We start from the raw sequence: 16,521 nt of genomic DNA, 5'->3' as shown, positions 1-16,521 counted from the left end.
TAATAGGTCAAAACATTTCTGTGGGCATGTAGAACGCAGATGCAAACTGGTGCAGATAGCTGAAGCAGTTATTTGGGGGAAAACATTCGACAGAGATGAGCTTACTGTTGTTTGTAGTTGTGCAGTGGAAGCATTTAGGGGGCCTGGCTGAACCCAGAGCTCCGCTGTGCTAGGCAGTAGATGTAGGTGGAGCAGGAGACTGTCACTTCCCCGTCCCGCCCAAACAAGGCTGGAGGAACCCATTTTACAGATGGCAAACAGATATCCTGGGAGTTACCAGCAGTGGAAATTGCCCCCCACTTAAACTGCAGTCGTTGGGAGCAGGTTCATATTCTGTCAGTGTGCTTCTGGCTCCTTTCCCTGTGCTTCCAGCCTTGAGGGTCGGTCAGATGCTGCTGACCATGTTGTCTGAGCTACCTGGAGAATGGCTAGGTCCAGGGTGTACCTGTGTGGTTAAATATTTGGGGAAGCTCTTTAGGTTCAGGCACATACCGGTTATCCTTTGGTCTTGTATGAAGGTGCTAAGGTCTGTGGGAGAGCTTTTATGTGGTGCAGTTTTAAGGATTAACACGCTGTGGGAATTCATTTTGCCAGCCAGCACCCTGGAAATAATTTTGTTCTAGAGACAAACACTGAAATAAAAATCAGGAATAATTTCTTTCTGCAGCCCAGAGAATAATAAAAGAGATGCTACAGATAAACAGAAATAAAAGAAAAGCAAACACATAATTATCCATGTTTTAGATCCAGCTCCAAGAGGTTTTATGTGTCATCCAACTAGCTAGCTGTCAAGATGCTTACACAGCTTTTTAGATGTGACTTTCTCCTTGAATACTGTGCTCATTGAAGAGAGCATGGATGTAGGGACAGACTGTTCCTTATGTAGTCATTTTCTCTTTGGGTTTTCCGTTTCAAACCCTCCCACTAGGAGTTACTCATAATTCCTTATTTGATCTGGATATCAGTGTGTATCACAGCTCCTAAAGGATTATTGGCCACCTCAGCCTATTTTTAGAAATCCTGATTTCCTTCAGGTTATAGCCAAGCCAAATGATATTTGTCCAGAGAATAAACAGAACATGTTAACAGCTGTCCAGATCCTCAAACATAAACAAATCATTAATCCATTGTGTAAGGAATGTTCCTTTAAAACCAAGGAGGTTGGATTGAAACCATGATATGTAATCTTTGGTATTTGGAAGCTGGTAAGTCATAACAGTGTATCAATAAAGATAACAACACTTTTTGTGAATACACAAAAGAGACTAACGCATGCAGTTCATTGCCCTTTCTGGGTCTAGGCCACATACAGTGGTAACCAGCCACTTCTGTAGGGGGTGAATACAGCTAAGCTTGGCTTTGAGGGGTACTACGACTTGTAATTTGGGGGCACACACAAATAAACAAATGTGTGCCCTTGGCCTTTTCCCAGACAGCATCCATTTGCTTTGTTGCTTGGTGATATCTTGCCATCTTTGGGCTAAGGACTTTCTGTGTATTTGTGTAGTGCCAAGCATACAGAGGTGCCATCCTCTGTAGAAATTGTCGAGCCCTGCTACACCATGTGCTTAAATTATTAGTCATTAAAAGACCCACTTGAGTAATTTAGTAGCGTGTTGCACTTGAATTAAAAAACATGTCAGTGAGATCTTCTCCGGGGGTCTTTAGGTCTTGTCTTGTGATAACAGAGTACAGGTATGGATTTGCATGTATTGGGGGGGGAATGCACCTAAAGGTTACACAGGGCATGTTGCAATTTTTTAGCACACTTGATAGTAAACTCTGAACGCTGCCCTCATTGTGGGATATGTGGGTTGTTTGTGTTTTCTAGTTAACTGAATGATGCGGCAATGAAACATGTCAGTTGACGGCCTTTGGGGGAATGTCCTGAATTGACACAATATGGAAAGAACAGACCCAGGTCTGCAGTACAGCACGAAGCATGACTTGAGCTGAGCTTTGTGCACCCCTGACCTGGATCTTTTAGAAAAGCTTGCCTATACCTTGTCTTTTCTACTGATGCTATTAACGAGTCCTCAACTCTCCCTTAATGAGTAGTGCTGCTTGGTTAGGAGTTTTACCCATCTGTTAGCATGGACAGTGCAAATGTGTTAATTGTAGAATTGTTTAGGTTGGAAGGGACCTTTGAACATCACCTGGTCCTCTCCCCACCCACGCTGCCCTTTGCCTGACTCAGTGCAGGGTATACTTTGAAGTCGTATGAGGTTGCTGAGAGCCTGTATGACCAAGCTGTGAAGCCCCGAGCCAGGCACAGCATTCAGGTGTGCTCTCACAAGTGCTGAGCAGCGGGAGCAGTCAGCTCCCTCAGGATGCTGCCTGCGCTTGTGCTCGTGCAGCCCGGCACGCGTACACACCTCTGATTGCAGTCAACAATCACGTTACCTTTGGTTTAAAATTCGTTTTCTACATGGACTCCATGTTTTGATTCCCGTGGATCGGGAAACTGAAACAATGCTGTCATTTGGGATTTGCAAATATTTTGCATTGAGTGCTAAAACAAGCAGTGCTGGCCTTCATTCAAAAACTTCAATTTTGGATTAATAATTCCCTGGTTCTCATAGGGATCGTCGTATCTTTGTCTTCAGGAAATAGATACTTCGATGTGCAAGCAGGCCTATTAATTGCAAAGGGACTGACCGTCATATAAAGTCATATTTGACCTGAATAACCTGAAATACGCTCTCTGGTCTTTACTGTGTCCAGGTTATGAATTCCTTGTCCATTAGTACTGAATATTTTTTGTATAATAGCTGTGGGTGAGTAACAGACTTTGTATCTAATGGTGAAAGTTCAGAGGGAGTTTTCTGTGCTTTGCTACAACTGCAAAATTTTTAGTTGAGGGAAACTGTTCTTGAAAGTGTGGTAAAGCCTACCTTGTGTAAAGCACCTTTACGGTTTTGTCACCATGGTAATGATTAAAAATAGTGCTGATACAGGAGTGGGGTTTATATAGAATTTAAATGATGACATTAAAGGAATTTATAGCCTTAAATCTCAGTAAATCATGCCTTAAAACTATGAGATCAGGAAAAAAAATCACATTGGTTATGGTTAAAAGGGCCCATGTCTGTCATTTGTGTTTAATCATCTAATTTATGATCTGAGGGAGGAAGCTTTGATACCATGTGATAATTCAATAGCCCTGTGCTGTACTGCATAGTGAAAATATTATTTGAAGAGCTCAGCAGTTCTTTAGAGTGGTAGTTCTGGACTTCAGACCTTCTCTTTGGTGGTTACACAGCGTACACAACTGTGATTGTCTTGGCTGATTCTTTGCTTTCTTTTGCTGAAAACCTGAGGTATTTTCACAGAACACAGAAATTGCATTTTCTGTTATTTTGAGGTGAAACAAAAAATAGTTATCATACAATTTTTAGCCCAAAGATGGCTTTTTTCTTTGTATTTTTTCTTTTTCCTTTTGCGTCTGTATACGAGTCAGTAATATATTGATGGGAACCTAAGCTGTGGAACTAAGTTTGGACTTTCAAAGCCTCAGGGCTTTGAAATCATTGTGGGCTTTGAGGACAGAGGAGTTTTGGAGGAGCAAGTTTTTTTGCTTTGACAGACAAAAGGCAGCCTGCATGTTTTTGTATGGTGGTTTTCCTGTGGAATACCCAGGTACCATTTGTGAGAGACCGTGAGCAGATTTTTAAGACAGCCAGAGCCTTTCCCCTCCAGGACTCTGAGCATCCTGATGGAGTTTCAGACAGGGCTTTATACTCACTTTTTAAGGGACAGGTGCAGGGTCCAAGTGGTTGATGGACCTGTGTCGCCAAGAAGAGAGGCTGCTGGTACCAGGTAGAGCTTTCTGGTGCATATAGTGGGATTAAAAGAGTGTCTTGGCATTTTTCAGTTCCTGATGCCCTCTCTCATGGTTAGGTGATGTTTACTTCCAAGATTTGTTCTTTTGTGTTTGAAATGTAACATGAAATGCAGCTGTGTCTGCCTGCATGGGGCTCTCCAGTGACATCCCCTTGCTCTTCGTGCAGTGATTGGTAAATACTGCCTGGTCTATAGTCAAAAAATCTCATTGCAAATTCAGGAGCAATGTCATGGAAATCTTGTCATACTTACAGCTTTTTATTTCCATAATGTTTATATTTATAGTTAAGTATTCTCCCATACTACTTTTTTTTTGGGGGGGGGGGGGGGGGGCATGGGCAGGGCAGTGATGTCTTTTTTTTTTTTTTTTTTTTTTCCCCCTCCTTTGGCTTAAGACATTTTCATGAATACATGAAGCCCACCGGCTTGCTTAATTTTCCTGTGGGAGTTTGACAGTCTTAGGCCATGTGTTATCAGAAGTCACTTGAAAAATCTTGGGCTTGTTTTCTGTTCCTGGGATCTCAGTTTGCTAGTAGTAGCTAGGTAGCTGTGCTCTTGCAGCAGAAGGGCATTAATCTCACTTTGGGAAGTGGAAATTGATAGATGAAAAGCAGACAAGATGTTGACAGAAAGTTTTTTCTTTTATTTTTTTTATGAAACACTGGTGATATTTTAAGAACGGGAAGAGGTAGAGTGGTTAGGGGTTTTTTTAAGCATTCATTGCCTTTGCATTAGGAAAATACCTCACTCCTGGGGGACGTTGGAACAGGTTCCTCCCATAAGGTACGTCTGCAGCAGCAGCTGATCACCGTCTGTGCTCTGCGTTGGCTTAACATGAATCACTTTAAATCTGGGAGCTGCATATCCGTGTCAGCACAGCACTTTGTCCAACCAAAAGAGGCTCTCGGCAACATGCTGAGATGCCAGCCTGGATCCGAGCTGCTGCTCTGAGCTACTTTGCCCTCATCCAGCCATATGCACGCATGGTTTATATACCCACAGATGCCTCCTGCATTGCCAAAACTGGCTTTTTTAAGGAGACAGAACTTGAGCCAATTAATGGCCTAGTGATGAAATTTGAGTAGAAACTAGATAGTTATTTTCTGTCTTGCTTTAGCTAAGTCAAGACCAGCTCTAAATGTTCCCCTCTAGACTTGGATGCTATCCTATTCAAACTAATATTAGGTCTGAAGATAGAGGGGTGTCAAAAACAGCTGAATAAACAGGTCAGCTTGTTATTGTGTACTTAGGTCTCGGCTCTGAAGAGGAGTAAATATGATTGCTGGAGTATATTGCCTCTCAGGAGTGCTGAACTGCTGGCCAAGAGTGATCCTTGGGTTTCATACTGGTGAATTGCTCCTCTGCATTATTCCAGGGCTGATCTTATGACTAATTCTTTGCAATTCAGAACTTCCAGGTCATGGTGACCACTAGTTTCACCAAATTACAACTTCTTGTCTATAGCTGTCATAATATAGAGCTGCACCAAAATTAGTTTCTTCTTCAGGTTCCTAGCTACTGAAGAATCTGCTTTTAGGAGATCTTTTATGAAGACAGGACAAGACTGGTCATTTTTCCCAGGAGTGTAATTATCCTCCTTGCATGATGCATTGGGTGTGAAAACCTAACTGGGAACTGACACATGTTGAGTCCCTTGTTAAGCTGCTGTTGTGGGGCCCAGTTCTACGTTACGAATGTTACGAGGACTCTTGGTGTCGGAAGGCCTACGTGAGCCTAAAGCAGCAAAGGGGATCTAGGGGTTGTTTTAAATGTCTCTTTCCTTTCTTGCATAGTTTTGCCCTTACATTTATTTCTTCCAGTATAATTAGCATGTGGAGTGGATGATTGTATACATGATGTATTAGAGGTTTATAAAACTGCTGCTAATATCCATGAAAAAACCTGAAACAGTGTGTTGCAAGCATTGCAGCCGGTATCATCGCCCTAGCTCTTGCTGTAAGTCACATGTTCATCTTGTCTGACACACCTCCTTGTTGGTTGTTCTGCCCCCCCCCCCCGAATAGTGATTGTTTAAAAATCAGAAAAAAAGTATCAGAAAGCAATGCTGGTAAAAGTATGCCCTTCGATTCCCCTGTCTTCATTCAGAAGCCATTGCATCACAGCTATTTACCATAGCCTGGCCTCTGGTATTCTTTACTGTAGTATTTAAAATAGGAATACAAGATTAGGCTGTGTGACCCGAGGCAAGATCCATCAAGGGCAATGGACAACAGGGTTGTTGCGAGTGACTTATTTTGATCGGCCCCTCTCTGAAGGTGAGGCGGGCAGTGATTTTGGTAGCACCCCAGTGATCTCTGACTCTCTGCGAGGAAGCTAGCCTTGGGATCAGAAAACTGAATGCTGCGAGACTTGATTGTCTTGCACATCATGCAGCATTTGTACAAAGGAGAAAGAAAACAAGCACATTGCGGAGATTCGGTGACATTTTGGTAGGCTAAAGTGTTGCAGGAGGTTTGGGGGTTTGTGCTGATGTGGTGCAATGAGATACATGGAAGCGCGATGGGACTGTGTCAGATACATTGCTGCTCTGAGATGTGGTATCTCCCAGTGAGACACTGGAGAATTCAGAGCTCCAAAGCCCAGTGATCTGAAGACAGAAACACCCTGCTTTTCTGAAGTCCCTGTTAAGATGCTGGCAAGCATCACATCAATATCTGTGCTCTCCCTAAGGCTCTGCAGCAGCTTTCTGACACAAACATGAGCCGTGCACATCTCTCTTGCTGACGACATTGATGATGCAGGTGCACAAGAGAGAGAAGCCAATTTCAAAGCTATTCATGGCATTGAAGTGCTAGAAACTCAGCAAAATAATACATTTTCCAAGGAGGAGAAAGTGAAACAGGTGGGTAAACGTCCATTTGGAAGGTTTTGCTGACTAGTGAGAGGGGAGGAGGGCAGGAAAAGCCGAGGGTGCCCACTGCTAGCAGTGGAGAGTAATAAGGAAAAGGGATGACGTGGCTTTTAATCCGGTTTGTATATCTGGGAAGAAATAATTGCTTTGTGTGCTCCTCGGTGCTACCTAAGCTTATTGGCATTTCCCGCAAAATAGAAGGGGGGTGGATTATCTTTCAGAGATTATTTTTTTGTTAGCAGTAACTGCAATGTGTAGTGTTAGTAGCTGCTTAATCCCAATTTGAGGTGGTTTCTCAGGTGGCAAGTTCTTCCGATCAGAGTTCTTACATGCCTGGAATTACTGGCTTGTGTTTTGCAGCCTTGCAGTTGAGGCAGTGTCCTGTTTTTGTGGTGATGACCAGCCGTCTCGTGCCTGAGTGGGATCCGAAGGGTGTAGGGCCAGAGTGGGGGGCAGTTTGCACAGCAGGTATGCTGCCTGGCTATTCTTCATGGTGGCCTTGTGCACAGCTTTTTCGTTGGCAGACCTGGTCAAAGTGCAGTGACGATAAGATTGTGTGTGTTCTTTTTTTCCTACGCACTATCTCTTCTCCGCAGTGGCAAAGTCATTTATTCCCACTGCAGGCTGAGAGCTGGTGGATGTCAAGGACTGGGCTCCACAGGCACAGCCATCATGTGTGGAATACGAAGTGTGAGTGTAAAGGTATTAGGAACCTGGATCAGCTCAGCTTGGTGTCAGAGGCATTCTGTAATGCAGTCGGTAATGGTGGATCTCTGCAGAGAGGAGCACACAGCAAGGACTGCACCTAGGTGGCAGTTAATGTCACAGTGCTTTGTGTCTTCTGCTTTCTGTTTGATGCATGCTAAAATCCACAGTCATAGTGCCTGCTATAGTTTATTTATTTAATACTCCCACCCCCCACCCCACCCCCTGGCACTGCAATGCAGTTAGTTCGCTGAGTGTTTTGGAAAGTGGAGTATATATGGTACACATATTCCTGTTTTTCATCTAGTAGTCTGCTCTTTTTTTTTTTTTTTTTTTTTTTTTTATTAAAGGGAACATGATTTTGCTGACTCCAGCTCATACTGCATAATCTCAAATACAGGAGCATGTCAGACTCGCACCCCTCTGGAAACCGTGGGTTGTGCCAGAACACCGAGATCCTGACGTCCAGACGGTGCCCGTGTTGAGCATTTGCTGCTCTAGAGAAAAGGGCCAAAAATGCTGCAGCAGGCAGCGGTGAAGTCCTGCAAGAGGAGGAGGTAGCTGTGCCTAAACATGTTTGAAACGTTTCCTCTGATGATGAGCCAGAGGCTGTTACAGTGCTGCAGATCAAGCAGCGTGTTCGGCTCCTGCCCTAATTGTGTGTGTCCAGCAACCTCACTCATTCTGCATGAGAGTTGAAGGCAGCTCAGGAGGGTTTGTAAACCCCCCCGCCTGCAGTCAGGGCAGACCTTTCTGGTGCATGGGGGACAACTGTGGTGTTCAACCGTATTGAAGTTGTTGAAGTTTTTCCATCTGCCTAAGATCAGGAGGACAAGTTGTTATGTGGCTTTTGCTTAACAAAACCCAAACCAAAACACCCAAATGCCCATGGACAGTGTAATTTTAACCACCAGTGCTTTTTGCTAGTAGGGAGTGGCTTGCGCTTCTGCTAGAAACGTATCAGCAGTCATAGTGAAATTCCGCATAGTCAAAGCAACATTAAAAACAAACCCCAGCTTGGCTCCGGTACGAAAAATACGGAACAGCAGTTGCTGTGTGCAGGATGAAAGCTGACGTTTTGCCAACCTGAAGTGTAAAGCTGGTGCTGGAACTGGGGCCTGAAGAATGGGAGTGTTTGCCAAAAGGAAATGGAAGCAGGGATGGAGGGTTTCGGGGAATGCATCAGTGTCAGCCATGCCAAAAAATGTCTCCCCTGTGGACAGGTCTGATTATGATAGTAACCGCATTAGCCCATGCAAAGTGCAGCTGGAGCCACAGTTGGTCTTTTGGGTTTTCCAGCTGGGGAAACGGCATCTCGAATGCGCAGCTAAGGTGGAGCTGGGGTTGGATCAGCCCGCTGTGCTCCTGCATCGTAGTGACCACAGGGCTGTAGGCAGGGGTTTGAGAGAAAGACAAGACACAAGCGAAAACAAAGCCCAGTTTCTCTGCTTGGTAGTGGGAAGATCTACCAAAGACCTCTTCCCTCCACCTAGGGGGCTAGAAGGAAGCCACAATTTTTGAGTTGCTTTCAGTTTTTGCAGGTGCACACACACTGTATTTGCATGCAGGTTTGTCTTCAGTGGGGCCCATACGTTTTAAGATCTGCTTGCCTAGTGTTTTTAGTTTTCTTTTTTCCCCTGGATAGAATATCCTTCCCTTCCCATCCTTTCATCCCCCCTTGTTGCTGAAAGATTTCTTTGCAGTAGTCTTGAGCACATCGGGAAAGTAGAAGCCGAGAAGGATGGTCAGTCAGGTGACAGCTGTGTGCAAAGGAGGTGGAGATATATATATATATATTTATATCTCTGTAGATATATAATACGCTTCGGGAGGAAGTTCTTCAGCACATTAATGTCACAGCTGCCCAGTGTCGTGCTGGGAGGTGACAGAAGAGGCTGTTCTGTGAGCCCCCTGGTCCCACTTCCACTTTGCACTTCTCTTGGTCCAAGCAGAAATGCGTTTCTCCATGTTTCATCCTGTTAAAATTGTGTTTATTTCAGCATTCTTTCACTTTGCAGTGGTACTGCCCCAGCGGTATCTGAGCAAAGGACAAACTCTGTGCCCGTGGGAAGTATCTGTGCGGTTGTTCCAGCTTGTGCATTAGTAACAGCTGAACCCACGTCACCACTTGCTGAACTCATTGAACTCTCTCGGCTTTGAAACAGCACCGATCTGAGCGTTACGGGGTTCTTGCCTGGGTTAGCTGAGGTCTGGAGCAAGGTGGTTAGGCACTGGTGGGGAAAAAATAGGTGAACAAAAGTAGACTGCAGAAGAGGGGGGGGAAGGTATTGTGATGGGGAAGCACAGCAGCCAGGGTATTGGCATTCATCTTGCTACGACCCCGGCGCATCAGCAGTGCTTTTGCTTAGGGGTGCCTTGATACAGCAGTTAGCATGGAGGCCTGTGAATCAGGAGAACCTCCCTTCTGCTCTGATTCTGACTTCAAGGAAGTCACCTCGATTTTCTTACTGTTTGTCCTTCTTGCCTTTAATCATCAAGACTGAGCTGCCTAGGGCAGAGATTGTCACTTGAGTAAATATATTTACTCAAGGCATAGATTCATGGGTGCCAATCTCAGTGCAATAAATAATGGCGATTTTGTCAGGATCTTTTAAATAAGAATTGGCAAAAAAATGAAGCGTTATTTAGACCTTAACTGAGTGAGAATCTGGAAACGTCTAGCTTATAATGTTTCTCTCCAGCTCGCTGGCATGTGGCAAGGAGCTTGTGGGCAAGTGAGCCTCGAGCGAGGCAATTGCGTTCAGAGAAGCAACCAAAGCAGAGAAGTTGATGCACTTCAGTATTTAGCACTGGGAAAATGAGAAATGCAGAAAATGCCTTGACCTGAAACATGGAGTTTTCAGAGTACAAAGGTTTGCTGCTGCTGTTTTGCAGCTGTTTTAGAGAGCAACACATTAGTCTTCCTGTGCAAAACCTTCAGAAGGTCCTCAAGAGTTTGGTTACTGCAGCATGAGCAGTGTGAAGTCCCCGGTTTCGAAAAGTTTCTATAATCTCATCCTGGCCCCAGCCCTTTGTCTGGAATGGGACTTTTTATAGACTTCATCTTTTCAAGTAAGTTGCTGATTTTTCTTCGTATCAGTAAGCATTGCAGGTAGGAACGTAGTTCAGAAGGCTTTCAGTTGGTCCAGCTGGTGATTTAAACCCGTCTCTGACTATCAGGGAAACTTCTGTCAGCAACAAGTTATTACTTATTTTTCAGGATACTGTTAAGTAAGTGATGCCTGCTAGTGTTTAAAGCAGAATGTGGATCTAGCTGAGTTCTGGGAATGCCATGCCATCTTCGTTTTTTTGAAGGTGACAAGTTAACAGCCAAAATGCCAGCAGGTGGTGCTCAAGAATACCTGGTACAGCTCCTGGGCTTTGTAGGACAAGCCAGGCGTGTGCGTTGAACATTGCGAGCGACTCTTCTTGTTACACAGCGTTTTCACAAAATGTTCTGTTGCAGCAGAGAAAACCGTTCCACTGTCTGCTCTTTGTGGGTTTTTTTCCTCTGTACGTTTGCATCTAGCAAGAGGCACCTCCGTTTCACATTAGTGCCGTCAACATTAAACTGTAACACTAGCTTGGCTCGGCCATCCCTGCAATGAGCTGGGGAGGACCTCTGTGCGGGAGGTTGACCTTTTCCCTTTTGCTGGAACTGCCCTTGTTGCTCAGCAAGAAATAAACAATTGCTGGCACATGCAACCCTCCAAGTCAGTGTACGTTCCTGCAGTAGCTCTAGCTTCTCCACTAAAGAAGTGATTAGTTGCATGCTGTTGCACGGTAAAGGGCTGAAGAGCAGAGTGCTAGAATTTTAACAGGCTATGCTGAATTAGCGTGGGCAATTAATGTTTTTATTGTAATGAAGATAGTATTTGCTGATGGAAAGAGAGGTTCCCAAGAGTACAGAATGTTTCCTGGCCACCAGTAGCAAAGCAGAGATGAAATTCATTCATCAAGAAGGCTAACTTCATCTTGCCTTTTTTGGATCAGGTGCACGAGCTGCTTTAAGGTGTTCCTAACATGAAAGGTCTTCCTAGGGCTGAAAAAGGCAGTTGTTCCATGCTGTTCAGTTTTGTGCATCACAGTCCATTTTTCTTAGATGTCAGCTACATCAGTATTATCATTCTCGTCCCAGGAAGTGGTATGTGAGCAAGGGCTACAGGATAAGGCCATCATGGGACAGAAAAACATATGAAGACATTACTTTAAAAAACTGAAAGTTTTGTAGTGTCTCCTGAACTTTCTGTTCACAGCAGTGTTCAGGAGTTTTTGAGCACTGATGGCAAAACCCACTGCTTACAGATTTTTGTCACATTTTCTTGCTTAATAACACTGGAAAAAGTAATTTTTCATATGTGGACTTCAATTCCTCTTCCTCTAAAAGAGGGTTGAGACTTGAATCTTTGGGTTTCTGCAAAACTTAATTGAGTGATTTGGAATGAAGGTTGCCCTGTCAGTGACACTTATTTCCCATGCTGCTGCTTCTGGGTACTTATGAAGTTCAGTGGGTTTGCTTTTAAAGTCAGCGTAGCAAGATTTTGCACTGACTCTAGCCGTGCGATTCTGGCTGGTCAGTAACTCGGAGGGTCAAATTCCAAGCTGGCATGTGTTATATCCACTCACATAAATTGTCGCAGGAGCTGCTGCTTTTAGTGAAATCCCAGTGAAACTGGATTCCCACCCCAGTATTTTTCTTGTGCGTGCTGTTAACGATGAATACTATGTGAGTATTTTCAGCAACTGAAGGCATCTTTTACACCTACATCCAGGGGGAACGAACTCCTCGCCCGTGTTGACATGCCTGTTCTCTGATATGGGTCTTTACCAGGCAGCTTTGCCTCTAAGCTCGTGAGTGATTGTTTCTCCTTGCTCCCGAGTCAGCACAGGTAGAATAGAGCAGATGGCTCGGTGTTGGCTGAGTGCTTGCTGATACACAGCAAATTGCTTCTGTAACCGACTGATAGGTTTCAAGCTTTAATTGAGGCTTTCAGCAAGGCGCTCAACAGTGAAAAGCATTCTGCTGAGAAAAACAGCAGTGTAACCATGGGCAAAGGTTCAGGACAGCAGAGTTCAACCCTCTTGGGAATGGCTTCTCTATTTATTTATTTATTTTCTGCTGCTTTCCTAACAACATTCAAGACTTCTGTAATGTCACTTGTAGATTACAGCTCGGTATATCAGTGCGTCTCAATTCTTTGCGCTGGAAACGTGAAGCAGTGACTGATAAAGTCTGGATTTTCTGCTTGCAGTGGGCTCGGCATGCCTGCAAAGGTAGCTGTCCCCTGATGCTCCCTTTGAGTCACTGCCTGCCTGGTCTGAGCAGCAGCCTTTGTAGGTCTCCCTTGCACGGCAGGGAGTACAGCCCCTGCTGTCTTTTCTCTTATGTACGTCAGCATCATCAGAATTTTTAATTTTTAATGGACATCTCTAAAAGGGAAAGGAAATGTCCCTTGTTCCTCCCTCCCCCCAGGCAAGAGTGGATTTGACAGCGGAAGGAAGATATTTGTGGTAGGGTTGTCTGAGCAGCGTCCTGTTGAGCAAGAGGGTTTCCTTCAGCGGCTGAAGGAGCTGCTCTCCGACATCACGTTTTAAATCACCCAAGTAAGGGGCAGCCCAGAGCAGACAGGGCTGCAATGACCCAGTGGTCTAGCTCTTGCCCTCCCCCTTACCCCTACTTTTTCCCTACCTTTGATTTCTGCTTTGAGTTTGATCTCTTCATAGTACAGGACCAAGGAGTACGTTCCAGTGTGGAAAATGTATCTGCCAAGCTAGCTTTGTTCAGTGTGCTCAATTAGTCAGAAAGGAGTTGCTTCGAGTTACAAAGCTGGCTGGTTGGCTTTGAAGTTTCAATTTTATTTAGTGCTGGAGTGGGTCTAACAAAGAGACCCTAAAAAAAGGCACTGAACAAATAAGAGAAATTAAACTCTGTGATTCAAGTTTCCTGAAGAGTCCAAGAAACCTGTGATGTTGGTAGAAGTACTGCAGGTAACTTAAAAGCGCTGGTGGACCCTCTCTGCTTCAAGGAGCTCAGAAGTACAAAGATTTTTGCTCAGTTCTGAAACCCAGACGCATTTGATAGTGTCTGCAGTGTGTGGTTTTATGTCCTTTAGCTTTTCAATGGCTTAAAATGCACTGAAAGTGTGAACTACTGCCAGCGTGCTTTTGTACTTGCATGAATTTAATTAAAAAGATAATTGGATTGCTTTATCAGCCTTTACATGTCAGCCCAGTGCCACTCTCTTCTTCCTCCTCTAACAATGTTAACAAACCTAAGGCATCTGAAATCTGTATTTTTCTATATTGTTCTCTTCTCTCATGTTTCAGATAAGGTACAGAGGTGACTGTGATTTTTGTTGAGCATTAGGTTTGCTGCCACGGTGGGAAGGAAGCGGCTGATAAGCAGAGAGCCAGCCTGTTCAGACGGTTCCTGCAGGGTCTCTGCCCTGCACGAGTGGAGGGGGAAATGCCGTGTACCGGCAAAGCTCCAGGACAAAACAAAGCACACCAACTCTCTGGCAAAGTCCTCTCCCTTTATTACACTGACGATGTGTAGCCCAAAATGAGCAGCTGAATCTGCAAGCTGCGTGACACGGGCGGTTTCTGTGATTTCCCTGGAAATGCTGCTGAGGAATGTAGCGTCCATTTTTGGTGCAAAACACTGATGTTCTCATGTAAACGGAGATGTACCCCACCTGTGCTGGTGAATAAACCTGGGGATGTATCCAGACTTCTGGACATCCCTTTTGACTCCGCGAGGAGTGGAAGGGCATGTAAACTGAGGAGAACTCTGCAGTCTGGCAGCTGCTGTCCGTCAGCCAGCAGAGCTCCTTCCCTGCCAGCTCCGTGGCCGCGCGCTGCCTGCAGCGCTGCCTGCTTTGGCCAGCCTCTCCTGGTTCTAGCGTGCGCTTCGTCTTGTTCTCGGGAGTGGCGTTCCAACACTCGTCATCGTTTCCTTGGACTTCCTAGAGTTTCATCAGACCACCTCTGGGAGTTTAGGAGGGTGGGTTTACTCTAAAGAGTACTATTTATAATACAAAGCAGCCTCTGTTCCAGTCATTTGTGGCAACATGGCTGCTGAGGAGGTAAGAATTAATTGTCTTTTGCTTATCCAGCTGGTCTGTGGACGGAGCAATCGGTGAAATAGGTTGAGTAGAGCCAGAAGTAAAGCAGGGGTGTGCAGAGGACTGCGGCAGATGGGAATAGACAGTCAGGAATGCTTTTCTTGAGAGTGGAAACGCTGTTGCGTGGAAGACTTGGAGACTTTGCCAGTTAGTTTCTGTTACAACTGCAGGGTGACAGCAGGACTTCAGGATCCTTCGAGACAGGGAAAAAAAGCCCGTGGGTCTACTGGACTTTTTCACTTTCAAATTTATTTTAATTCATTCCGAATGTAAATTCACCAATTAGCGATGTAGAATAAAGTATCTGTATAACAAAGTTTTGATGGCCTCTCCCCCCCCTTTCCCCCTTTCTTAATGACTAACTCCCTTTAAAAGGACCTACAGCTTTGGAAACAATGCAATAACAGGTGTCTGCTATTAGCCTGAGGAATACAATGTTTGCAAGAGGAGGCGATGGAAAGAAAGATGCTCTGGAGTTTAAAAACTTATTTTAAAATTAAAAAAGGGAGTCACAGCCTTTCATTGCTTCCCCAGAAGAAATTGGTTTAGACATAAGAGTGTGGGGGTTTTTTTTTTTCCATTTAAATGCTTTAGGTACAGCTTTTTAGCAAAAAGAAAAGGCAAAACTCAAAATACAAAGCAGCCCACCTGGCAGTTGCATGCAGGAAGCACATACCTTGTCAGTTTTTTCAAGGGGTTTATGGGGGTGTCATTGTGACCCTTCCGTTTTTCTTGCAGAAAAAGATTTACAAGTACAAGAAGGTGCTCAGTAACCCCAGCCGCTGGGAGGTGGTGCTGAAGGAGATCAGGACGCTGGTGGACATGGCGCTGACATCTCCACTTCAGGATGATTCTATTCACCAAGCACCACTGGAGATTGTCTCAAAACTGCTCTCAGAGGTATGACCTCAGCACTGCTCCTCCAAGACGCTGTCATGTTTAGGCAAGAGACAAACAGTTAAAAGTTTGTGGGTGGCTTTTGTTTTAACTTGGGCTGTCAAAATTCTGCCTTTGAGTCTGCTCATGGCTTCTGCTGACTTGAGTGGAATTTATACTTGCTGAGGAGAAGGACAGTTTGACCCATGTTAGGTAGGTTTCTGGAAACAAAACCAAAACACATCTCTCTTGAGGCTTTTTTTTGTTGTTGATGATTGTTTATGGTACATTTATTATGGGTCAGATTCATGTCGTATTTCAATTCAGTGGTAAATCTCTCCTTGACTTCTGTTCTGTTGGCTTTGTTTCCGTGACTGGTAATTCTTGTAGCCATATGTATATATCAATAAATTCATTGTGCAGCTATTTTATTCTTACCAGTTCCGTCAAAGAAAAATATTTTCCTTCTTCAGAGGTTTCTATCCTCCTTTTATAGCATCTATTTCAAATAGTTAATATTTCATCACCAGGAAATACAATGCCAAGCAGGTTTTTCATGTCTTAGTACCGATGTGCAAAGATTTGTGATAAGCAAAAAAGTTGCCAGTTATTTTTATTACAGTAGGCAAAGATCTTAGCAGCTCAACTTTGTAACCTCTGAACGGCTCATGCTGCTGACAAAGCCAAAAGCAAACCCTTTTGCATGGGTGGTAGCATTGGTGATTTCCAGTAAATTTGTTGGCTTTTACTGGTTCTGTGTCTGTAAGAAGGAATCTCAGGAAAACTGCAGCAGTTAGTTTAATACCAATAAGTGGTATACGGCACCACAACAGTCCTTTAATTAATTTTCTTAGAAGCATACAGCCTGTCTTAAGAAAACATTTTTAAGAAATGTATTGCTAACTTACATTTTCCAACTGATTGAGACTTTTGGCATCCTGGTGTTTGTATGCTCAGCTTTCATGGCTGAGCATTCATGGCTTGAATCTGAATGTGCTGAGGGAGAAACAGAAGCTTGTACAACCCCTCATAGCAGACAGTATACCACCTTCTTTAAAAGGATGATTTGACTTGGATGAATTTTGTTCTGAAAATAAGCAA

At 44.3% G+C, this 16,521-nt stretch overlaps 1 protein-coding gene across 3 annotated transcripts in view; it reads left to right on the top strand.

Moving 5' to 3' along the window:
- The window catches only part of CMIP (c-Maf inducing protein), a 139,073-nt gene that overhangs the window by 86,734 nt on the left and 35,818 nt on the right, over positions 1-16,521 (top strand). For 2 of the 3 annotated variants that reach the window (XM_055819207.1, XM_027782938.2), the window contains one exon: positions 15,283-15,444. In XM_055819207.1, coding sequence (XP_055675182.1) covers positions 15,283-15,444 — 162 coding nt within the window. Of the gene's footprint in view, positions 1-14,475; positions 14,506-15,282; positions 15,445-16,521 lie in introns of those variants that run through there. The other variant, XM_027782939.2, reaches the window with a different exon arrangement.

Source organism: Falco peregrinus, chromosome 14, assembly GCF_023634155.1.
Source record: "Falco peregrinus isolate bFalPer1 chromosome 14, bFalPer1.pri, whole genome shotgun sequence".
Classification (NCBI taxonomy): Eukaryota; Metazoa; Chordata; class Aves; order Falconiformes; family Falconidae; genus Falco; species Falco peregrinus.
This window is presented reverse-complemented; position numbering and strand designations above follow the sequence as displayed.